The 26,261-nt window shown below is 43.9% G+C and overlaps 1 protein-coding gene across 1 annotated transcript in view; it reads left to right on the top strand.

The window, feature by feature from the left end:
• Window positions 1-24,845, top strand: part of CRTC1 (CREB regulated transcription coactivator 1) — an 85,886-nt gene extending 61,041 nt beyond the window's left edge. The window contains exons 10-14 of the mRNA XM_063290831.1: window positions 248-499; window positions 4,446-4,547; window positions 15,459-15,545; window positions 17,844-18,024; window positions 19,501-24,845. Of these exons, the coding sequence (XP_063146901.1) occupies window positions 248-499; window positions 4,446-4,547; window positions 15,459-15,545; window positions 17,844-18,024; window positions 19,501-19,712 (834 nt within the window). The 3' untranslated portion in view covers window positions 19,713-24,845. The remainder of the gene's footprint in view (window positions 1-247; window positions 500-4,445; window positions 4,548-15,458; window positions 15,546-17,843; window positions 18,025-19,500) is intronic.
• Window positions 24,846-26,261: the final 1,416 nt, after the last annotated feature.

Raw genomic sequence — 26,261 nt, 5'->3', positions numbered from 1 at the left:
AATTGTGGCTCAGTACACAATTAGTAAACTTGGCTCAATAAGCTATTTATTGCACAGTGATGTGTGCACGTCCATTCCATAAATATGTTCACAGAGCCTAGGAACTGCTAAGAAGCCAGATTGTTAGAATAAGAACATTCCTCGTTTCCCCAAAAATGCTAGAGTTCAGTGCTTGCTCCTGAAGTGCTCGCCCCAAGGAATGCAGTTCCACTGCAGTGATGCCTTCTTCTGTCCTTTCCTTCTTAAGGCTGTGGCGATGGATGCGCTATCCATGGAGCAGCAGCTTCCTCCCTACCCGTTCTTCACCCAGACAAGTGCACAGCAGCAGCCACAGACCCAGGTGGCGAGTGCTTTACCACCCAATGCTTCTCTGATGCAGACCTCCGGCTTGCAACGAGGCGTTCAGCTCCCCCCACTCTCGGTCTCTATCCCTTCCACAATCCCACAGTCTCCTCCGGGCAGCCAAACTCAGACTTCCATGGGGATAGACATCAATTCGGTAAGCTTGGTTGGGAAGAGGAGGTGGGACTTCCAGCTTCCCAGACATCTCAGACAATAGCAGAGGAAGTAAGAAGATGCTTGGTGATCCACATTGCCAGCCATCAGTGTTGACTGCCTCCTGAAGAGTGTATTGTTTGGATATGTATAATGATATGTGGGAATGACATTGGGAGATGGAGGGGGAGAGATGCTGCCTAGGGAATGATCAGATAAGAGAGGATGTAGCCCTCAGCTGCATAATGGGCAAAGGAAGAAACTTAGAAAGGAACCTCCCTAACTTCTCAGGCTGTAAAAGAGACAGTGGGAGACTATCAGACTTGCAAGATTGATGTCAGCCTTCCCAGGTAGATCAGACAGGAAACATGAGCAGATGAGCTAATTCTACTTTATTGTAAGGCTACATTAACAGACTCTTGCAAGTCTGATAGAATGACTGATAGAACGACCTGTCTCCTAGGGACATTCCCACCTATCATTACAATGTGTTGAGGCTGCAGTTCAAAACTGGATTGAAATAAGCCTCTGGAAAATGTAGTTCTACAAATATCGTAGAGACAGGGTTGGAAATCTTATCAGAGAGAAATACGGTTCTCAAAAGTCTCGGATGGAGACTGAATTTTTGAACCGTTTTGTAACACAGTTTCTGCCTGGAGGGAAGTCAGCAGCTCCCACAAGTTGAGCTTGACTCTTGATGACTACACAGAGATGTCCATATTAGTTGTTCTTGGCAAGAACATAGAAATGTTTTGCCTTGGCCATTTTCCAGGATGTTTTTTCGATCATCCAGTTATAGACTCAGTTACAGTGGCGATGAGTGCACTGTTGGAAGAGCTGAAGGATCAGGTTAGGGACAGATCATCCTGGAGATAATCTGTCTGGTTGCTAAGAGTTGACAACAACTAGATGGCGTGTAATCAATCAAGATCAACAAAACCTAAAGCCTTGGGGTTTTTTGGTGGTCTCCTGCCCAAGGAGGTCAGTCAGGTGCTGCCATCTGCAAGTGAGGGAAGGTCTACTCCCTCAATCCAGGCCAACAACTATGGAGTGTTTTGACATGTTTCCTTTTTCTTTTTTTAAATGCTTTCCTGAGTAGGATAGAAAACGTACCCTGATAATGCCACCTCACCTGCAGTCTCGCCTGCAGCTGCCCCAGCTGGGCTTCATGGAAGCCCAGTTTATAAATGACCACAATCTCACAAGATCCTGGCCATGTCTTGCCATTAGTTTTTGGTGCCTGGTGCCTGAAAAAGTTTCCATCCCCTGGCCTGTGGCTGGCCATTGCAGTTTCTCCTCTTGAATCCCCCACCGGTAACCCTTTCCCTGCCAGGTGAGATTGGTGCCCGCCATAATGAAGTTCTGTCTTGGCAGCTGGGAGTTCTGGCTGGGTTAGAGCCTATAGCCAGGAGCGTGGAAGGGGTTTGTATCATCTAGTCAGTCCTGAAGCTACAGTGCCTGTCAGCCCCAAATAAATTGTTCTTAAAGCTGAACACACAGAGTTGCCTGATATATTTGGTCCTGGTTTCTGACCTCAAAGAAGCTTGCTTTTAACCTGTCACTCACTGACTGTGTTTGGACATCATAGGTAACCATTAGTTCACTGGGATGGATGATCCTGGCATCCCTCTCCCCCGTTTTATGCTGACTTTCCCCCTCTTCTGATATGGCTGCAAGCAGTTTGGAAATGTCCATTTTAGCTTAACAGCTAAACCCTGAACTGCATATAATTTTAACGATTTGAAATGATTCCTCAAGCCATGGTTTATAGTAGAATTGTTTCCCCCTCCCCCAGCAGAGAAAACGTGCCTAAGATTAATCACATCTGTTCAACTTGATTGTGTCCTAACCTGCAAAATCATTAAGAGTCTAAGGTTGTTAATTGCAGAAGCACTCACAGTTAAGTTTGGGAAGCAGAGTTCAGGATAAGCAAACATTTCTTACCCAGGGAAAGGGGTCAAGGAAACAGGGCAGGAGATGTACAAGAAGAACCGGTTGGTCACCCAATCAGGTAGGACTTAAATGCCAGAAGGTTCCAGCCTCTACGAAAGCGCATTGGCATCAAGCAGCTCCAAGCGAGGATACCTGGGAGCAGCCTAAGCATGGGGCATGTTTTTGCCTTGCTGTCAGTGCTAAAGTTTGGCTTTACCCCACCAGATCTAATAGGTGCCTCGTCTTTTTCTTCTTCCTCATCTGAAGCCAGTTCGTAACACTGGGGCTTAGCAGGGTGACAAGACAATCAGCAGATAATAGAAAAGCAAGGTAAAAGCTTCAGGCTTCTCCTTGTGACTGTGCCATCAGAGAGGAGGGCAGAAAACATTAACCTTTGGTGCAGCTCTCAGAGCCACCTCAAAGAAATTCTTGCACCAAGGGGGATTATAAGCTCTTTTCCAAAATGCCACATACTGTATGTTCTCTTCCACCAGTGGTACAGTGACACCACTTCAGGTGTCAAGGTATCACAGCTTCCACCTCTAAAGAACAGGTTTGCAAGTAGCAGAAAGCTACACAGAAGCTGAGGCTTCAAAATCATTTAGAACCCCTCTAAAGATAGCTAAAAAATTAACAGTTTTAGTGTGGTAGAGGAGGAAGAATGCTAAATACATAAGGAATTTTTATTATTTTTCTTTGAGTCAGTCTTGACTTCTGGCTATTTTCTTGGCAAGATTTTTGGAAGTGGTTTGCCGTTGCCTTCTTCCTAGGGCCAAGTGACTGTCCCAGAGGCGTCCAGCTGGCTTCATGCCTAAGACAGCCTAAGACAGGACTTAGGGTCTCTGTTTCTAGCTTGTGCCTGAACCACTACACCAAACTGGCTCTCAGTCATCATATTAGCTGTCTTTAACTAAATTTTGTAAACAGTGTTTTGAGGCATATGGTCCATGGCATTCCACTTGAAGTGTGGCCTTCACCCCAGAATAAATTGCCCCTGCAGTAAGCAGTGGTTTTTCATGATATTCAAACACAGCCATTAGCTAAGGTGCCAGTGACTTCGGGTGGGGGTGAGGGGCTGAAAGAATGCTCTGTTATGGCTTTAATTGGGCTGTGTCCCTCTTTCTCTGTCTTGCCTTCCATATTTTAGCCTTAGGTGGCTTTTTTTAAAAAGACAGGATTACTGTGGCACTGGCCTTTATAAATACACTCCGCCAGTCTGTACTGCTGTTCCTGTTCTGCCTCTCACCATGGGGGTGGGGGCAGTGGCCTTCTACAAGCTTGCTACAAATCCTTCACATCTCCTCTAGTCTGTGCAAGTTTTCCGAGCAATAATCTTTGCAGTGATCCTTGCTTCCTCGTTTTAAAGCTGAATCTGTCATGAAGCTAAAGCAAGCCATCCTTCGGATACTTTTTTTCATAGAATTGAAGTGTTTGGGTTCCATCCTTTGTAGTGATGGAGAAGGAGACCAATCCTCACAAATTCAAACAGAAGCATGAGAATGCATGTGAGTGTCATATACGTACTCAGGTAATTTCCCCAGGCTAGCAGTGCTCCTCTGAAAAATAAAGGATTTGAGCTTGGCAAGTTAGGTGTGGATGCGTTCTGCAGTGTGGGTTGTGCAGGTGTGAAAGAAACACGAGAGCTGAAGGGATGGCTTTTCTCCACGTCAGATGCAGGAGTGGGAAAAGGCACATGTACTGTGCATTATTAAGAAAGGGGTTGCATATGGAACTAGCGGGTAGTTCAGAGTACTGGTTACTCAGCCCCCCCAAAGCTGGAAGAAATACTGGAAAACAGGCAACCAAAATTATCCTGGGTTGCAGCAGAAACCCTTTTTAGGTTTGTGACCCTCAGAGCATTGTTTAATAATCGTGTGCTGCTGAATTCATCCAGGACTTTTCTTGCCTTCTGTTCTCTTCTCATTTTCTCCCCCACCCACCTGTACATGAAAGAAACCTGTGTTTTCTCTCCCTTTCCTCCTGTTCCCCACAGTCTCTAACGCTGTGTCCTTCTGTAGGGCTCACTCCAGCAGTACCGCAGCAATGCTGGCTCCCCGGCCAACCAGTCTCCCACCTCTCCTGTCTCCAATCAAGCTTTCTCTCCTGGCAGCTCCCCTCAAGTAAGGGACTGTGTGCTTCTCAGGCCTTTGGCTCCCGTGCTTCTCATATGCTTTCTCCCTCTTCTTAATTTTCCATCCAGCCTTTTGAATGGTTTTAAAATATGCTCCATCCAGTTGGTGGGATGTGTTCAAATGACTGGGCCGCTTTGGGGTATTCATTCTTTCTAAAATCTGATACCGCCTCACCTGACCTGCTCTTCCCATACTAACGTCTGTATCATCGTGTAATTATCTTTCAAATGTCGCCCTTCTCTAAAAGGTTACGATGCCGTTCTTGGTTCAAAAAGCATGCCGAAATATATCCCCATGCACACCTTAGAATTAAATTATGTTCAAAATGCATTATATTGGTTTATTTAAATTTATTGGCTGCCCAGCTCCAGTGAACTCTGGGCGGCATACAAAATATGATTAGATGGATGGAATACATTAAGAGATGCACATGGGGGGAATAAATGGAAAAGTATGAATTTATATGGTTTTTGTGCTTTTTAAATATTTAAAATATTGACAGAACAAACATGTACGAAACTAGCAGCACTGTGCCATTGTCTATAAAAAGTCTTGATAAATTTTGTCTATTTTCTCTACTACCTTATGTGATGAATGCTTTCTTTTTTCTTTTCTGTGAGCCAGAAGATGCAGCACCACCTTTAGCTTAGATAGCTTTTAAAAAATAATACTTTTATAGAAGTTACTGTATCAATAGCTGTTAGCACAGCAGTGGGAATGAATCCCCACATTCAGAGGTGGTCTACTTCTGAATATGCCAGGGAGCGAGTAAACACCTGGAAGAACAGAGATTTATTCAAGGCTATAATGCAAGCTATAAGAAAACAGGGCAGTACTGGATATCAGATAGTGGGGACAAGCAATGGAAAGGGTCTGTTGTCTTTATTCCTGGTTTCTGGGCTTTTCCGAAGCACCTTGACTGATCCAGTTAGAAAACATAACATCAGTCCCAATGGTCTTTTGGCTGAAAAAGAAATAGACTGAAAGTAGTAAATTTAAGAAACAGAAGTACAAAATTCTTAACTTACAAACAAAAATGCACAGGTATGAGATGGGAGCACATGGTTGGAAATAGTATTCATTAGAACTACTTTGGAACAGTAGTTGATTGCAAACTGAATATGCGTGAGCAATACGATTTGGCTGCAAAAAAGGCAAATACTTCAGTAGAAGTATGATTTCCAAGTTGCTGGAAGTAATCATTCATTTCATTCTGTTCTGGTCAGGTTCAGAGAAGAGTAATCAGGATGATTGGGCAACTAGAAAGTAAGATTTAAGTTAAATATCTGAAAGGATGCCACACAGAAAAGGTTGCTTGTTCTCCCTCATTGCAGAGTGCAGGACTCAGAATAACGAAGGAAGGTTCCAGCTGAATGTTAGAAATACTTCCTAACGAAAAGAACAGTCTGATAGTGGGACAGATTACTCAAGAGACATGGTGGCTCCTTTTTACTGAGTATATTCAGGGGACTGGACTCAATAACCTCAATAGTCCCTCCCAGTTGAATGCTTCTTTTGCCCATTTGGGATCTTAGTAAGGTTTAAGTTAAATATCTGAAAGGATGCCACACAGAAAAGGTTGCTTGTTCTCCCTCATTGCAGTGTGTGGCAGAGCTAAAAAAACAGGGCCCAGTAGAACTGTATATAGAAATGGCTGTATCCAGGCTCTTTTGGAGGAGGGGTGTACAGAAAGGTCCTGCCGCGGACCCCAGTTGGGCTTTCTTCAGAAGACAAAAAGAGGTTTGCAGCAGGGGCCCTGGAGCTGCTCTTCATGCAGGAGAACACAATTGCAAGACGGTCTTTGGCCACATTGTAATGTGGTGGTGGGTGCCAAGGCATGGAGAGCCTTTGCAGGTGCATGGCCCCCACGGTCTGAGGCTTGGCTGAAGGGTTGGACTGCATCGAAAGTCAGTTCCCATGATAAAGCAGTGCTGCTGGCTGCTGTGGGGTACCTCCTGGTTTCCTTACAGTGGTGTCCAGCCAGAGTTCATATTAAATGGGAAAAACGGAAACTGTTGACAGAGCAAAGCCCTCTCTGCTCTGCACAATACCCTCTTTGGAAGGTCAGCAGAGGGACTAAGCTTGGACCCTGAAGTGCTGAAGCAGTGAAAAACTTCCCAGTTTTAATATCTTTGGAGCAGCTTTTGCTGCTGGTCAAGTTATTAAAACTGCATTTAGGATTCCATGGGGGAAAATTTATATACATCTGTATCTATTCTTGCTGATCTACTGAGCTAGTTGAGAGCATTTATTACATGGTCTTGCATCACTGCTCATTTATAGAATGGAGTATTTTCCAATAGCTGCGAGGCGAACAAGACAATAGATGGTGAAATTATAATAAACTAGCAGGCAGGTTCCATTTCCCAACACGGTGGGGTAGCTAGAGGTTTTCCGTGAGATGGATAATGGTCTGGGAGTGTTCGTGAGTGATTTCCAGTGTGCTGTTAACTCAATATGTATATGCCTAGGATTGCGCAACAAGTACAGGAATAGGTGCAGCTTCTTTGAGAAGGCATGGAGAGGTGTGGCATGCATGCCTACACCTGCTCTGAAGCTGCTGCTTTTTAGCTTTTAATTTAAAACAATGCACTTTAGATGTATGGACTTCAACTCCCAGAATTCCTCAGCCATACTATTTTCATTTGCTAGAAGGGGACAGTGGCAAAGCCCATTTCTTCCCTTTTTATTTTATTTTATTTTATTTTATTGATTTATTGATTTTATAAATTTATTCACTGTCCATCTCTCCCCACCAGGGGGACTCTGGGTGGCTACCTGCAACTTTGTTTTCCTTGCAGGAAGAGGTCACTGTTTAGGGTATAGTAAGCCTGTCCATAGAGTTAAGATGCCTTATTTGTACTGTTTTCTCCAGAAATTGATGGGAAATTGCATTCCTGATGTTTGGCACTTAGCTGTCAAGTTTTAGTAATGCACTCTTCCCCCTTCCCATTTTATTATATTTTAATAACAAGATGACAAAAATAAAAACATAAAAGGTAAACAGTGAAATACAGAAAACAATAAACAACAAACAATCTAAACAGAAAAAAGGACAGAAAAAAGTACTAAGGATCTAAATAAGTAAGTTATAATCCCGTATTAAATGTTGTATAGAAATCACTAGTTCGGAGAAAATAGTTTGTAGTACTGTATTATTATCAAACAGAGAAAAACATAACATAATGTTTACTCCATTGTTGTAAAATAATATGTAATCTGTACAAAAGAAAAACATATTCCTTTATTTTCTGATTAGTGGGGGAAATTGCCCTTTCAAAACCAAATAAATTACACATTTCCAAAGGCCAGCCCTTAATTTTTTTTACGTCTCCACTTTTAATCTCAAATCCATTTATGCCAATTTAGCATTCTTAAGGGCTTGTGACCATTGATGTGGCATTCTCAGATATTCCAGATCTTTAGTCCGTAGTTCATAATTTTCGCAAAATAAGAGGGAGTGAAAGCTGCATGAGGATTGCCAACGTGCGTTTTAGAATCAGCTGTTGTCTGAACAGGGATGTGCCCTCCACATGCTTTGGGACTTCAGTTCCCATCAGCCGCAGTTAGCATGGCTGTGTCGGAATGGTAGTCTTGAGGACGCTCGGTTGAAGTCCTCCTGGCCTAAAATACCATTCCGTGGGGCAAGTTAATGTTATTGTCAGTTTCTGGATTTTTGAGTAGTTCGTGGGACCGCATTTTGTTTCTCTCCTTTTCTGCAGTAAGCATTTCACAGTCTACTTTCTATCTCATTTTCAGATACTAAAAGTTGTCAATTAGTTCATACGGTGTATCAGTGACAACCCTTTTGGTTGAATGTGGATTGGGCATGCCAGTTTTTCCATCATGTAGGGCTTTGGTATGGTCAGAGGATGGTGTGAAACAATTGTGGATTTTTTTCCCTTCAGAAATGAATTGCCCTTTAACATGAATTTGCCCAAGCCAATTAAATGCCAGCAACTCCCAGTCTCTTAAGTGCTGGGATTGTGATGTTTCGTTCTTATTCTTGTTCTATTATGAGTTGCCCTAGCAGCCTTGATCCTTAAAAGGCAAGATAAAAATAAAGTAAAACTATATAAATCCCTTAGGTTCAGTGAACCACTCAAAGGGTTGTAGAATTGAAAAAAACTTGGAAAGTCAGCTTCTCTGGGTTAATAGCTGTTCTAAAACTATATCCAGTGTTGGCGATGCAGTTTCAAGCATCTGTGACTTGGAATATTGAAGGCTGTCAGATTTTTGTCCTCCAGAGAAGCAAATATATTAGCATGAAACGAGCAAACGCATTCTATTGTGAGCTCCGTAATTATAATGTAATTAAAGAGTGGTGGCCTTTGCTGCTGTGTTGCAACCACCACTCTCTCCTGGCAGGCTCTGAATTTGGCCCCACAGTCTGCGTCATAATATACTTCTCAGGCACCTTGCTGGATAATGCAGGCATAGAAAATTGCAACACAAGCACTCTGGCCGTTTTTATCTTTAAATTTTGGATCCTTCGAATATTGCAGTAGTGTGAACTGGCTGAGGTTTTCTAATGTAGCGACAGTCGCGCTTTCGAAACAACACTTTGCTTTCTTTTAGGCTTCAGTCGCATACTCAGTGTATGCAAGGAAAATAACGGTGTGCAAAACATTTCAAGTTCAAAAGCTTGGACTGCCCTGTCTCAAGTTTGAACAACTGTTTTGACCCTAAAGGAGTATTGCAAGCTCAGAAGTATGGCCAGTTTCAAATTCAAAATGTTTTATATTCCCCTAAGAATAAATTGAGATTTCTTTCTGTGTAAATTCATATAGGCTTGCATTGTATATTTAACAGATGTAGATATGCCCCAGCACAGTTTCCAGGCCAGTTTATAACATGAAGATAAAAGGTATCAGTGTATGGTTTTGGGTTAAGTATAAATTCCTTGTTTTTATTCTGAAGCAATTACTTTAAAATATACTGTACCTGGTATTGATCGTTGGAGATAAAGGCTATTGCAGCCTTGTTACCAAAGTATGTCTTAGGGAAAGGAATCTTTCTCACCCACTCCGTATTTCCTATTTTTCTAACAGAACAAAAGGTAGTTGCATGGGGAAAAGACTCATCAAAGCAGAAAAAGTGAAAAATCTCTCCGTTCTAGAAGGTTGCAGTGCATGCACATAGTACTGTTTCAGAATCTTTATTCCACCTCATGTGTAACGCTGTTCTTCATTATTATACAGCATATGGCCATTTCCCCCAGTCTGGATACTTTCCAAATGTGTGGGCAGTGACCAAGTTGTTGGGAATTCTGAAAGGTGGAATCTAGAATAGGGAATAATGCGGCCCTCCAAAATTTGTGTGTGTGTGTGTGTGTGTGTGTGTGTGTGTGTATTTAGCAAATTTATATCACCACCCATCTCACGTAACATGACTCTGGGCAGCATACATATACAGAATACAATTAAAACGGCATAGCCAATCTTAAACTACTGAACATAAATCAAAATAAAAACATAAAAAAGCCAACATCACAGGAAAATAATCACCTAATATACAACCACCTCACAGGATCCCCATGGGATCCCCAAGGTTGCTGGAAAAACCACATTTTAAGGGCTTTTCAGAAGACTAGCAGGAATGGGGCCAACCTCACCTGGGGGTGGAGCGGGATGATGTTCCAGAGAGCAGGAGCCACAGCAGAAAAGGCGTGTCTTCTGGATCCCACCAGATGGCATTCCTTAGCAGACGGGACCCGCAGCATACCGCTCCTGCTGGACCTGATGGGACGAGCAGATGTAATCAGGAAGAGGCGCTCCCTCAAATAACCTGGTCCCATGCCATGTAGGGCCTTAAAGGTAAAAAACAGCACCTTGAATTGCATCTGGAAGCACAGCTGGAAGCCAATGCAGCTTGCGGAGCAGAGGTGTAATGTGTGCCATCCTAAGGGCACACATTAACTGTCTACACAGCTACGCTCTGCACCAGCTGAAGCTTCCGATGCTCTTCAAGGGCAGCCCTATGTAGAGCACATTACAGTAATCTACTCTGGAGGACCAGGGCATGAATAACTGTGAGTAGAGCCTCATTGTCCAGGAAACGGTGCAACTGGCACAAAACATGAAGCTGTGCAAAGGCCCTCCTAAGCCACAACTTCCACCTGCTCCTCAGGCAGGAATCGTGAGTCTAGCTCAGCCTTTCTCAACCTTTTGACCCTGGAGGAACCCTTGAAATATTTTTCAGGCCTCGGGGAACCCCTGCACATTCAGGCTCAAATATAGGCCAGAAGTTACAAAATGATTATACTTGTTTCATGGGTAGGCCTGTATATATGCATTGATAGTGTTCTTAAACTAAAAATAAAGAATGAAACTTACCTCTTGAATGGGAAGTTGCCCGAATTTGAAATATTTTTTAAAATAAATCATGATCTCCTGGGGAACCCCTAGTGACCCCTTGGGGAACCCCAGGGTGTCCACAGAACCCTGGTTGAGAAACCCTGGTCTAGAAGGACCCCCAGATTGCACACTTGGGCTGTCTGGGAAAGGGCAACCCCATCCAGTACCAAAGATGGTAAAGTCCCAGATCCAGAAGGCCCAAAAACCCAGAGCCATTCAACATTGCCAGGGTTCAGCCGAAGCCTGTTGTTCCTTATCACAGCCTCCAGGCACTGGGACAAGGAATCCACAGCATTGCTTAGTTTTCCAAGGGTGGAGAGAGGTAATTGAGTATCATCAGCATACTGATGATACCTCACCCCATGGCAATGAATGATCTCACCCAGTGGCTTCATATAGATGTTAAATAGGAATGGAGAGAATGCTGAATCCTGCAGGACCCCACATAGTAGGTGCTGAGGTGAGACACCTCTCTCAATCTTCACCAACTGGTACCGGCCCAGTAGGAAGGAAGAGAACCAGCATAATACTTTGCCGCCTGCTCCCAATCCACGGATCCAATCCAAAAGGATACCATGGTCAGTGGTATTGAAGGCCACCGAGAGGTCAGGAAGGGCAAGGACAGATGCACTACCCCGTCCCGCCCTAAACCACCATTTTAAATTATATAAAGAGAATCCTGGTTCTGCCCCACTCCCACCAGAGATCATCCAGAAATGGAACCAATGCTGTCTTTGTCCATGCCCAGGCCTGAATCCTGACCAGAAGGGGACAGATAACCTGCTTCATCCAGGGCCCACTGAAGCTGTTGCACAAGCACCTTCTCCACAACCTTCCCTGAAAAAGGGAGGTCAGACACTGGACAAAAATTGTCCAGTATGGTGGGATCCAGCAATAGTTTCTTTAGGAGGGGGTGAACAATGCCTCCTTAAGGGGTGGTGGAACAACCCCCTTTCTCAAAGAGGAATTTACCACAGCTAGAACTCAACCACATGGCATCCCCATGGGCAGCCTAAGGATCTAAGGAGCAGGTGGCTGAGCTCACAGTCATGAGAACCCTGTTCACCTCCTCAGGCCCAACAGGTTCAAACCGTTCCGAGATAACTGGGCAAGACAGCACCCTGGGCATCTCCATCGTGCCTATATCAGAGCTGATGTCCAACTGGGAACGAATACAAGTGATCCAACAGATGCTCTGCAAATTCCTCTACGTGACCCTGTAGGTAAACTTCCAAGTCGTCCTTCCTCAGGAGGGCTTGTGCAACCTTAAACAAGGGGGGGGGGAGCTATCCGCGGACGCAATAAGGGCAGAGAAGTATTGTCACTTTGCTGCCTTTACCACCGCAAGGCAGGCCTTAATAGCAGCTCTCACCTGTGTTCGGTCTAATTCATTTATACAAAATTTTATATACTGCCTACTAAGTTAGACCCAAGGTTCTTTTCAGTTAATCAGAGATACATGAATTTGTGAAGAAAACTACAAAATAATAAAAAAAGAACTAATTATGCAGCAACCCCAATACAAAACCAGGGCTTGAGCATCTTCCTAAAGATCCAGCTGTAAATTAGATCCTTGCCTCTCCTGGCTTGTATGCATAGCCAGGGAGGGCACAACAGCATAAGTATGAGAGGTGATGAATACATTGTTACGGTGTTATGGGGGGTGATGCTACCAGCTGTAAAGAAAGTGATGGAATACATAAAACCATCACCTGGCTGTTCCAGGGCTCGAGCCTCTCCTTCATGCTGTTTAGCATCTACATGGGGGAAGATCTGTCCGTACGTCCGTGCCTCAGGCTGATCACGGAATGCAGTAAAAGTCCTTACCTGGTTCCTGGAGGCTGTCATGGGCTGGATGGGGCAACGCAGACTCCAACTGAATCTCAGCAAGACAGAGTTCTGTTGGTACAGAAACCTTCTGGTTCCATGCATGTTTCATGTATTGTCCCTGGATGTGGTCACACTTCTCTGAAGATACTGATGACCAGTCCAGCAGTTTTCCTGGACTTGTGCTCCTGCTACAGCAGCGTGTGGGCGAGGAAGGTCTTTTGCAGCTCCCACGGGTCCACCGGTTGTGCCCTTTGCTGAACCAGGAGGCACTGAAGACAGTGACCCACACCCTTGTCATCTTTCAGTTGATGTCGCAGTTCACTTTATGTGGAGCTGCCTTTGAAAACGTCTCTGAACCTGCTTGCTGACTGGTGCTATCCAATTCAGCAGAATAATATGTATTTTGTGTGAGCTGCATTGATTGCCAGCAGGCTTCTGAGCCCAATTCACAGTGTTGGAGGTTACCTGTAAAGGCTTTTAAAGCTTGGGATTGTGTTTCATCCAGGATTATCTTTTCAGTGTAGAATCTGCCCACTCTGCGTGGTCTAGCTGTGAGACCCATTCCTCAAGAGATCAAGGGGTTTGGGGTCTAGAAGATGAGCTTCCCAGGGCAGCCACCTCGCTGTGGAACAGCTTGCTCCCTGAGGTCAGAGTAGCCCATCTGTCCTTTAGGATAATGGTCAAAACAGTTCTCTTCTGCAGAGCTTTTGGAGAAAAATATTTCTACTTGAAGAATAGCAACCAAGATACTTCAGTTTTATATCTGGTACATATCGCTTTAACATTTTAATATTGTAAGCCACCTACACTCTGATGAGTAGGTGGCATACAAATTACTATAATAAATAAATAATTGCAGGAGTTTTGGGGTGTCCTGGATCTCAGGAAACAAAATTTTCCAAAGGATGAGAATACCAAGAAGATACATCACTGGGCCCCCATCTCCTTCATCTCGCATATGATGTAGCTCCTCAGCAAACCCTCTCTGTGTGGGGAAGGCTGAATTTTGGGTAAGGGGGTGAGGGAATGGTGGTCCTGGAAGTACCCGTGAGCTGAGCATCCTGGGCTTTAAAGGTAATGAAAAGCATTTTGAGCTGGATCCAAAAGCAAATCAGTAACTAACTGCAACATAAGTGTTATATGACTACTACCACTGGTTAGCAGACTACACTTAGGACCAGTTGAAACTTCTAGGATATCTTCAAAAGGAGCTGCATATAACGCACATTGCAGTGGGCTAAATGCAAGGTGACGAGAGAGTGAATCACTTTGTCTGGGCCTCCTGATACCACACAATTGCCACAGCAGCAAAAGCTGAGCAAAGCTTCCTGGCCACAGCCTCCACTTGCTTTTTTACCAGGAACTGAATTCAGGGGGATGCCCAGAATGCAGATCTGCTTAATCAGGGGGAGTGCTACCCCATCCAAAACCAACGGATCAGGAATAGAGCCAGTTCTATCACCAACGAAGAGCAATAGTGCTTTGCTGCATTTTAGTCTGAGCTGCTTTGGATGCGTCCATGCTCTCACAGCCTCAGGACTTCCGCAGCATGCCCGGCCCGGCCCAGGGTGGGGATCTATTTTATCTATCTATCTATCTATCTATCTATCTATCTATCTATCTATCTATCTATCTATCTATCAAATTTGTCACCACCCATCTCCTCTGACCGGAGGGACTCTGGGCGGTTTACAATATATATGTAACTATCTCTGGCCTATTACTGTAATGATTCCTCACTCCAAATCATTATATGTCCTCTCCTAGTGGTTTCATGTAGATGTTAAATACTGTGACATGGAGGAGAGGGCCAAGCCTTCTGGCACCCGATATTGGGACAGCCACCATCACTTTGAATGTTTCTCCCCCATGCACACCAACTGGAGCCACCACTTAGGAAGGAGTGGAACTATGACCCTAATCCCCACCCCTTGCAGATACTGCAGAGGGTCCAGGGAGATACACCGTGGTCAGCTGAAGCCCGACTGAAAAGGTTTTAGAAAATCCATTTCCTATAGAACCCTCTGAAACTGAAGCTCCCATTACTAGAAAGGAAAAGTTGGGGATCGGCCTGTGGTTGTCCAAAGTGGCTGGAACCCTGGGAGATGTAGGTCAACAACTTCTGGAGGGCCACCTATGTTTTATCCGTGAGAGTGCCAGCAACATGTGATTGTCTCCTTCAGCAACTGCTACTTTTGTAATGTCATAAGCATACCTTTCTGTTCCCCAAGTGTTTAAAATCTATGTGGCTATGTGTTTTTTGAATGGCAGCTCTCCTTCCCCAATTGGTGTTTTTCTTCTGCAGTCATGATCTAGGATGGAGAGAGCTATAAATGTATTCCTTTCTCTGTGTTTCCCATCTTTTACTTCTCCCACTCCAAATTGTCCCTCCCTCTTACGAGCTTCTGTTTCAGGGTAGTCACTCTGAAAACACTGCTTGGCTGGTAACTTCTTACCAATAGAATATGAGCAAACAAATTCTGTAATCTATCTATCTATCTATCTATCTATCTATCTATCTATCTATCTATCTATCTATCTATCTATCTATCTATCTATCTATCCTGCCTTTATTATTTTTATAAGTAATCAACAGAAGTTGATGGTAAAACCTGGAAGCACCATTTTGGGGTGGAAGAGAGAGAGCCAAATTCTCCTCTGAACTGGTAAAAATAGGTGGGCTTTGTGTTAATTCTTGTTTTTCTTCTTGCAGCAAACATCTATCCTAGGGAGTGTCTTTGGTGACTCTTGTTATGATCAGCAGATGACAGCCAGGCAGGCAAATGCTTTATCCCATCAGGTGAGTGAGAAATGTACTTTATTTACGTGGGGGAACTGAGCAGTCATTCCCTGGCCTGTAGCAGAAACTCACCAAGAACCTCAGCAGAGAGCTGGTGCTCTTAGAACAGAGTGCTTGCTATTTTAATTATTTATTTACTTGTTTATTTATTTCTCGGGTTCATATAGCCACCCATCTCACAGAAAGCGATTCTGGGCGGCTTACAACAATCAGATAAGAACAGCGCATGCATAACATAACAAGCAGTATAAAAATGTCCAAGGCAATATTAAAAAAATGAATATAATAAAAACAAATACGCAAAGCCTAGGCAAGAGAGAATAAAGATAGCTACTCAACGATTTCATGAAGTGCCCTTCTGAGTTTGCCTCCTTCCAAGCAACTTCTACAGGGATCCCTGTTCTTGACTGCACTAAGTTTATTACTGAATTTTCCCAGGGCAGAAATCCTGAAAGAGTTGCTTGTTGTGAATTCTGTAACATAATGGGGAGGTTGGCTTCTCTGAGGAGAGGAGATTCTTCACTGTTTCACATTCTCAGACACTCTTTTTGAGTAAATCTATTTTAATTGGGGGGTGTGATCAAGTGAATCCTTTAGTGATTTGTAAAAATAAACCTCATATACTTTCTTTCAGAAATTCACCTATCCCCTAATTAAAATGGATGATCCCTGTGTTACTTAAGTGGACCTTTTGTTTTTTTAGATTTCTACAATTCTGAGGTAATGGGTGTCTTGTTGCAGCCAAACAGTAGAAGCTCCCAACAATTACCTTCTTGCCTTGAAACATTATAGCATACATCACTGGCTAAAACACATACTATCTCCATTTTGAAACTGCCTTTGAATTGCAAACCTCATGGTTAAAAAACTGTTAATTTTCTCTGTTTCTTCTGTCTCCCATGCTTTGTGTACCACAAGAGTGGGCAAGCAGGGTATAAATGCAAAAAATAAATAGGATTGAAAATTGAGCTTGATTCCTGCGATTACGCAGATCTATCCAGGCCATTTTCTTGGCAACAGTGCAGACATAGATTGTTCTTGCCTTCTTTTGGGATTTTTTTTTTCCCAACTTCCTAATCTAGCCTATAGCCCTGGAATTCCCTGGTGGTCTTCCATCCAAGTACTGGTGAGGCCTGACCCTCCTTAATTTACAAATCCAGACAAGGTCAGCCGATGCTGAGAAATAAATAGGATAGAAGAATTTAATTGAGTAAAAATTAGGGCGACTGTTCACAAGGTCTCCTATCCAGCTGTGGAGCATTGCTGCCCTCTGGTGGGAAGATGCAAAAACCAAGGAGGCCTGCTGAACTTTTGGGCTGTGATACTTGCTTTGGAATAAGATCCATAAAGACTGCGCTAAGTCTGTAGCAAAGTGGACACGTTAAGGCTTTGACTGGCTTATCCCAGGGCTTTTGTGTTTCGGGGAACCCCAGGGTTCCACAAAAACTTGATGGAGTTCTGTGAGAGACTAAGGAAAAAATGGTTAACTCAAAGCAGCCAGTTTTCTATCACTAGAGACTTGCCTCTTGGTCAGGGATTCTAGAGACCATTTTTTAAAAGCAACAGGTTCCATGGCCTTAAACAAGTTTGAAAAATGTCTATTTTAATGACAGCTTCCACATATAAAAAGAGCTCCAGAATTGGGAGCTCTCCTTTTCTGTTGACATGACTGATTTTTGTAATTAAAAAAAAAAAAAAAAAACTTGACAAGCCCCTGGCTACAAAAAGGTTATTTGCCTTGTTTTCAGCTGTAATGTTAAGCATAATTTGCTCAGAAGAAAAGAAGCACAGAAATGGTAATAGACTGGACCATGTGGCTGGATGCTAGATATTAAACTTGGCTACTTGGTGTATAATTGGCTCCCAGCCTCCTCCAGAACCAAAAGAAAAAGCAGGGAGGATAATCTCTTGCCTTCAGCCCCTGCTTGTAAAAGACCTCTTGTGGCAAAGCGGGATGAACATCTGCTCCGACTCAACAGGGCTTTTCCTTTAGAGCAGTGTTTCTCAACCTTGGCAACTTTAAGATGGGTGGACTTCAACTCTCAGAATTCCCCAGCCAACACACTGGCTGGGGAATTCTGAGAGTTGAAGTCCACCCATCTTAAAGTTGCCAAGGTTGAGAAACGCTGCTCTAGAGGGCAAATTATGAAGCCAAGTGGGATCTATGTTTACAGGTGCAATCTGTCTCACAATAGGCTGGGAATGAGAACTAGGGAAAAAATTGTGGCCTTCTCATCCTACCTCTGGTGGGCCTTAGAGATAGGCCTTTGATCTGATCTCCAGGATTCCTTCCTTCAGCTCGAGCAGTTCAACATGATTGAAAACGCCATCAGCTCCAATAGCTTGTACAGCCCCTGCTCCACCCTCAACTACTCCCAGGCAGCCATGATGGGGCTGGCCGGGAGCCACGGGAGTCTCCAGGACCCACAGCAGCTCAATTACACCAGCCACGGGAACATCCCAAACATCATCCTTACAGGTAAATGGAGCAGTGTGGTTTTAGGTCCTTGGAAAATGCAGGTAGCAGGACTTGTTAAACCCTTAGATCGGGGATAGGTAGTTTTCTTGCACCCCAGGCCGTGCTTGAGTTATTTGTTTGTTTGTTTGTTTTGCTAGCTGTAGCAAATTTGATTAGTGATGTCATAATGTCATTGGAGTCTTTTTTGGGGAATTGTGTTAATGGGCTGAAATGGGTACTTAAACCTTGCAGGAAGTTTCAGGCATCCATTTTGCTGCCCTCCCTTCAAAAACTGGCCTGATTTTTTCATAATGCTGTGGGGTGTTTTAAGGGGTCAAATCACCGATTTCACTCCTTCAACCCCATAACCATCAAAAATTTGAAGGAACGTCCTGGAGTTGGGGGTTCAACGGGTGCTGGTTACTGCTACATGTGATCTGCAGGCTCGGAGTTGCCAACCCTGCTTGTGGAAGGAGGAATTTTACAAGTTATGTTTATGTTCTCTCTGATGAATCTTCCAAATATACGTAAAGGGCTAGAGATGGGAGTAAGAAAAGACAGATATAGCAAATAGGAGGTTGGCTGGGTGGGGGCAAGGCAGCTGCCCAAAATACATGAAAGACTACCATACAGGAGAAGATGAGCACTCGTGTGAGCTTTTGGCAACGTCAAAAACTTAGGTGATTTGGTGAACTCTCTGCTTTTTATTTATTATTTCTAAAATGGCTGGACCTTGAATTCAAGGGAAGTTGAGCTGCCCAGGGTCAAGCAGAGGCTAGCCACTCCCCCTTAATTCTGCACCAGTTGTGAATTGTCTGCACTGAACAAGAGAATGGATTGTTTGTTTGTTTGTTTGCTTATTAATTAAACTTGTCCCCGCCCGTCTCCTCCCACCGGAAGGATTCTGGGCGGATGGCTTCCTTGGTCATCCTGCAACTCTTACAGAAGAGATGCTGGCTCAAGACCGTTGGTCATCCAACTGTGACTTGAAATAGCAGGAGGAACCATCTTTTTCCAGTGTGGGGAACCTGAGGCCACACTGAGTCAGTAGAGACCACAGCCTGGTCAGCGACTACCTTTTTAAATTTAGGACACGTTTGGATGTATTTTGACCAATAAGCCAAGGGCCATTGGCTGAGTGCAAGTCAAGTCACTTCTAGAAGAGCCCAAAGCTGGGCAGAAGTTCTTCATTAGCCCATTGGTAGGAAAAACCACAGGAGCCTTAGTGGAGCTCTGTCCTCTGGGTTCCTGTCACAGGTTCCTGGAGAGATCATCAGCTAGGGAGAGTTCTTTGTACCATACCCAGAACTACTGGGGGGGAGGTGGGCTAGAAAAGAAAATCCAGATGAACCTCCAGATTTCAGGAGATTTCTCCCCCCCCCCCATTGTGTTAGAACAAACAGCTGAGGTTGAAGGAGAAACTGAGCAAGCCTGATCAAAATTGTGTCTTCCTCTCTCTGTGTCTCTGTCTGTCTGTCTCTCTCTTTTTCTCTGTAGTGACCGGGGAATCGCCCCCCAGTCTGTCGAAAGACCTCACCAGCTCTTTGGCCGGGGTGGGGGATGTCGGCTTTGACTCAGATTCCCAGTTCCCTCTGGACGAACTAAAAATCGACCCCTTGACCTTGGATGGGCTTCACATGCTCAACGACCCTGACATGGTCCTTGCTGATCCCGCCACAGAGGACACTTTCCGGATGGACCGGCTGTAGGGAGGAGAGCGGGAAGGGGGCGCTGCACAAAACGAGCGCGTCGGAACTGCCAAGTCCCGGAACGTCCGTGCCACCCCGGTGCCTAGAGAGAGAGAGAGGGCCTTGCCCATCTCGGATCTCTTGCATCCGGCCAGGGTCCCGGGAGAGCTGCAGCTCCACTGTGTGTCCAATTTAGCAGTGCTTGTTCTACACTTCCCGAGCGGCTGTCCTGCTCACCCCAGCCTCCCCAACGCCGACTTAAACCTTTGTTCATGCCTTGCTGCTGGGAGAACGTTTCTCAAAGAGCTGTCTCTACCCTGTCCCACTTTCTCCCCGCCCTCGGCCACCAAAGGTCCCACATTTGGTCCTCTTTTGTCCTTTGCACTAAAAGCGTTGGGCTTTTTCGTTCAGGAAGTGGTGTGGCCAAGAAAGTTATTCCCCCTCCTCCTCTCCTCCTCTCCTCCCAAGGCAGAGGAGCCATCCGGAAGATAAAATAGGTGTATTGTTTTGCTTTCATTTCTCTGTGTAAACTATCCGACCTTTGGCTTCTATTACAAAAGCAGAGACCCCGCATGGGACCGAGGGCTATTCTGGGAGTCGGGGACGCTTGATGGATTTGGGGGTGGGGGGAGAAGTACATGACTTCCAGAGCTACTTGTCGATACCGCTGCCTTTCCGTGGAAAAGGACTGGAACTGGAGAGGTGGAGAAAGCCAGCTGTGGCTCTCCCAGTAAACTCTGTAAAGCAGCTGCTTGCATTGGGAGGCGGGGGGGTTGGGGGGAGCAGTGGCTTTCTGTTCGTTCTCTGCTTGATTCTCCAAGCCCGTTTCCTGGACTGTTTTCTGGAGCCCCACCATGGCCTGTTTGCTCATTTGCCTGTGTGCATGCAGCAGCTTTCAGAAACAACTGCCTGGCCCCTCCACCCCTGTTGGGAGATTCAGTTGCATGAGCCACATAATTCCTCTCGGCAAACTGACCGTGTAAAACTGTATTTATTTGTGTTACTTCAAAGAATTTTCAGGGGGAGGTAAGGCAAGCAGAGAGAGGAAAAGAAGGCACAAACGTTTTTCTAATTATACGTGGAAATTCTGTCATTTGTCTGAAGAGATGAGAACTGGGTCACCTGCAGGTTATATTTTAATCGTGTTTTTTTTAAGGCAGCAATCTTTTTTCCCCCCTTTGTTTTGGAAGAAGTAGTTCTTATTCTGCATATTTTTTTTAAAAAAAACCCTCTCTCGTGCATGAAATGTCCGGTTCTGACCAAACCAGGGTCCGGCTTGTCTTTGTGCTCCAGACCGATTAGACGGAAATCCTCTAAGGTGGCTTCACCCATACAAGGAGACCGTGGCATGCTCAGGCTAAGCCATAATGGGATTTGTCTGGCTCATGGGTGGATTCAGTAAATTGTGGCACCTATAAACCACGGTCCAGTATATTATGCAAAGCAGGCCATGCTTTCCTGATTCTGGGCTCCGTAAAGTAACCGGGCGTTGCTCTGTTCCCAGAAGTGTTGCAAAGTAAAGGGATGTTTCTTTCCAATGCAGGAATAGTTATGTGGATGCAGTGTGGAGGTTCCCAGTGAAGCTTTCCAACACGAGGCAGTAAAACATGTATTAAACAGTTCCTGCTTCTCCTGATCTAGGATCCATTTGCTTTTAACACCCCTCCCAGTTGCTAGTTGGTTCTGGAGTGACCCTATGACAGAATGCTCATTCTGACACTCTCCATTTGCCAGGATTCTTACTCCCTGGGATGAGGTTGTATGAATTTGCAGTAATTAGATTCTCTGGCTTTGCAGCCCCCCTTTTTCGCCAAAGCTGGGTGGGTGGTCCCCAGACTGAAGGTTTTACATCCCTTGAGTCTAGGACTTGAGGCCTGTCACCATCACCTCCCACTTCCTCTCCCACCCTCCTGAATGCCTCTGACTCTTCTTTGCTGCCCCCGCCCCGTTTTCCAGCTCCCCCTTCCTCGTGAGTTACAGCTGGATTCTTGTCTGTGCAGATGCACGTGCAGGTAGCAAGGATATCCATTCTGAGTTACGTGTTTGGTTATCTTTTGTTTGTGCCATGATCAGTTTATAATTTTTGCACTAAAAAGGTGGATTTTTTTTTAAGTGTACAGTCTTGTAGGTTCTTTCTGTCACGTTTTGATGTGGTGTGTTCCTCCCTCCATCCCCCAGCTTTCAAATTCTGAAAAAGTCTCTCTCCATTTCATAACCCTTGTCAGTATTTTAGCTTGATCACCTCTAGTGCTCCCAGTGGTCTACTTATTTCAAATTTGGTATAGCTGTTTCTCGTAGGCAGGAGGAATCCATCAGTAAATACAACAGGCTGTGTCCTGTTTTAAACACGGGCCCGAGGTACTAAGCAGACAGGTTGCATCCTTCTAGTTTCCGAAATCACAGATTGCGTTGATTGTTCATTCAGATCTCTTCATCTCTTGTCTTATTTCATCAGCATGCCAAAATTTCCTTTGGACTTGGATCTGTAATTTTGGGGCAATGGGTAGGCAAAATGCAGAATCCAGTTTGGGAAAGATTCATTGATTCTTGAACTGGGTTTTTTTACATGGAGATATAAATGGCTATTTTCTTTCTCTCATTTTTTAGACTTACACATGTACATAGGAAAACTTGTGTATTGATAAATTGTAAGTAGTTTTACAAAATGGCCTTAATTTACTATTTATGTATATACTTAACTGTGTGATTGTGCATGTATATGTGTGCATGTACTCACACACATGTACATACGTGCAAACAGACAAAACGCTATCTGAATGCAATTTAATTTGGAATAGCTGAGCATCAGGGACCATTTGCTTTCAACAAATATTATTTCAATTTTCCCTTCTTTGGCTGGGGGAAGCTGGAAGTGCATGTTTAAAATGATACAGTTGTAGAACAAGGAAGGAATTGAAGACATAAGCAGCAACCGAAGCTGTGTTATGGATCTGATTTTGCTGGTTGAGGTAGTAATTATTAGCTCCATGATGATCTCTTTTGCACCTTACTTTCTGTCGCTCTATAAAATTCATGTGGAAACTTCCCTCCCTCCCCTCAACTCTTGAGTGAAATCTGCATGAAAGATTGAGAAGGTGGGGGAGGAGAAATATAAAAAATAAATGCACTAGAGCTCCAAATCCATGGGATCTCCAGCTGGCCTAAGCTGATGTGGGATGTGGGGAGGGCAAAGGAATTATGTTATATGTAGGGCTTAGAAACCCCAGAGTTGCGTTCTGTCATTTTGGTTCCACTTTTGTGTTTTTGTTCTAGGAAGAAAAGGATTGTCTGGGGAAGTAAGCCCTTTTATGGTTGTTGATGTCTGCAAGAATGGTGAAGAATCAAAAAGTGATGCCTGTTGTTTAGGTAGAGCAGTGTTTCTCAACCTTGGCAACTTTAAGATGTGTGGACTTCAACTTCCAGAAATCCCCAGTAGAGAATTAAGACTTTAATTTTAAAAAAAAGTTATATCTAATTTGGAGCTGGATTTGACCCCACAATGGGCATAGTTATGAAGTGGTCATGTTTGTTTTCATTCCTTACAGTCGGGCTCTCATTGACAGTTCTCTGCCCCATTCCCTCGTTTTAGCCTTGTAATCAGCACAGTAGAGGACTTCAGCCAAGAGAAAATGGCTGTCCCAAAATTGCTGAGTAAGTTTTGGGGCCCAAAGGAGTACCAATACTCCTTGAGAGCCAGACTCTCATTTGAGTCTGATACTAAAATCCAGACGGAGGGAGCTTGGGGCTCTCTGGATGTTTTGACTTTCCATTTCCAATCCAAAACCACTGGAAGACACCAGGTTGCCTATTATCTAAAACTACTGCTGCATGTACCAGCTTCCAGGCTGCCATTCTTTAGGTGGACACCAGTTCCTATGGGCTGGGGTGACATGCGTTAACTCGCCCTGTGCTGGGCTAGAAACCAGGAGTCTGTGAGTTCTAGTCCCGCTTGAGGCATGAAAGCCGGCTGGGTGACCTTGGGCCAGTCCCTCCCTCTCAGCCCAACTCACCTCACAGGGTTGTTGTGGAGGAGGAAAGAGTATGAGGTATATTTGCTGTTGAGTTATTTATAAAAAATAATTAAGTCGGGATAAAAATAAAATAAATAATAAATAAATAAATCCCATCCCATCCCATCCTAGAGCCAAAAGCCAAGAGTGCCACTGATCAGACACGCTCTGGAATGAAGGATATCATGTGAATGAGGGCATCTCTTCAAAATTTTTGTGATACGTTTTTAAAATAACTTGTCCCCTCCCTGAGCCTTCATTTCCTTTTGATTTCCATATCATTTCAAATAAAGCCCTTCATTTTTCTCTAAATAAGTGGGACAGAGAAGGACTTGGTGGGTGTGCTGCCTCTCTCCTCCCTCTACCCAACCACCCATTGTCAAATTCTCTTCTCTTCTCCACTTCTGCTGTGGGGCTGTGAAGAAACAAGAAGACTCTGTCGTCTTTACATTTTAGGTCTGTTGGTGTTCCAGTGGGAAGCCGTTACCAAAATCAGGACGGGCATCGGGTTGCTTTAATTTTACATACCTGATTTTCCTACCTGTTGCTGGCTGAGGTGATCATAAGATTGAGAGGGAGGGTAGTTCAAAGTAAATCCTTTCTCTCAGCTGACCAAGTAGAAACTGAGATTTGGTACAATGAGTTTGACAGTGCAGAAGAGGGAGGTTAAATTATTTATGTGTTAAGTAGCATCTAGTCTTGCATTCTGTTTGAAAAAGAGAATGAGAGCCAGAGGCTGGGGCATCCCCATATAGAGGCTGCCTTCCTCTGAATTCAAGACATCACGGACAAATCCCAGGAGAGGTTGGCTGCCTTCTTGTCTTGTTTGTGGGCTTTCAGAAGATACCTGACAGGATGCTGGGACTGGGTTAGAGAAAAGACCCTTGTCTGATTCATCAGCACTTTTTGGGTGAGGGTGGGCAAATGGGACAACTCACTTTTTGCTAAAGGCCAGGCTATTGCATGTTCAAAGAAACTGCATCTTGTTATTGTTAGGATTTGCTGCATGTTAGCAAAACTCTGGGCTTAGTCTCCTTGAAAACATAGTTTTATGTGGGCATAATGTCTCCAAGTATTTCTGTTTTGTTTCTATTTTTTAAGTAGTCACCCAAGAGATTGATTGATTGATTGATTGATTTATATATATATATATATATATATATATATATGAAGATAAGTATTTCTGTTTTTCTCTCATGGATGCTTTGTGACCTACCAATTCCATCATTTCCCTTCTACATTGGATGAACTGTTCAAAACTATTCAAAATGAGGCTACATCTCCCTGACCTTATTAAACTCTGTGCTTCTAAACAGTAAAGGCGCTTTAATTAAAAAAAGAAAACCTCCATTGTCACTGTGATGACATTGTGAAAGAGCAATTTAAATATTTACATATGCACACTTTTTTTAAAAAAAAGGAAAAAAACTAAAAACCATTTCTGTGTTTTATAGGAGTAGCAACAGTGGGTGTGATGCTGCATGTCACACCCACGCATGGGTATCATGGTGACATTTAATAGCATATTATGAATCGTTTTATCTTTTTAAAAAACAGAACTTCTATCATTTTTGTGGTTCTTTGTGGCAAGATGTGAAAGGGCAGGAAGGGTGATACCAGACACTACATCAAGGCACTTATTAATCTGTTTGTGCTTTTGCTATTGTATTTCTTTCTTTCTTTCTTTGAGAAGGGTGTGATATGACTGTATATATAAATAAATGTGAGATTGGCCAGTTTTCACTGATAAAGAAGGGGTGGTTATGTATTATTTCTTTGGAGATGCAGGAGCACTCCCAACACAGCCACTGTTTGACAGGGCACTGTTCTTTTTCATTTAAAGAAAAATATAGTAAGAGTCAACATCCACAAGGCATACTCAAAAACGTCTGGGTTCCGTGAACACAGAACAGTCTATAACAGTGTTTTTCAAACTTGGCAACTTTAAGATCTGTGGACTTCAACTCCCAGAATTCTCCACATCTTAAAGTTGCCAAGTTTGAAAAACACTGGTCTATAAGTATGCTGGGGGAACAGAACACTTTGGTCCAGTTCAATTCTTCATTTCCTTAGGAAGATCTTTTGCGAGTCATTAAGGGCTGAAAATGTTCTTTGGTTTGCCTTCATCCTTATCCCCTTTGAAATACTCCCTCCCCGTTGTGAGACCCTTTCTTAGTATCTTCTTTGACAAGCTTTTCACAGGTTCCAGGAGCCAAGGCACAACATGATGCATGAAAATGACCTGTACCTCTAGATCATAGTCCCCCCGGTTGTCCATAGAAATTTGACAGCAAATTGCTGGATTCATGTGGCATGATTTCCTTTTTCATGTTTTAAAAAGTGAATGGCAAAATGGGTGCATTAAATCTCTGTGGGTTTGGTACACTGTCACTGTGTTTATACCAGAGGCTTAACCTGGTTACTGTATTAATGTGTTTTCTGGGTTGGCGCAATACATTGAACCATAAACTAGCCAAGTGGCCTGGCTTCCCGAAGGGAACTAACCAAGTGTAGTATGTTGTGTGAATGCAGCTGCTAGGTTTGCAACTGACCAGATTAA

This window comes from Candoia aspera, chromosome 1, assembly GCF_035149785.1.
Source record: "Candoia aspera isolate rCanAsp1 chromosome 1, rCanAsp1.hap2, whole genome shotgun sequence".
Lineage (NCBI taxonomy): Eukaryota > Metazoa > Chordata > Lepidosauria > Squamata > Boidae > Candoia > Candoia aspera.
The sequence above is the reverse complement of the archived record's forward strand: the minus strand, read 5'-3'. Positions and strand labels throughout refer to the sequence as shown.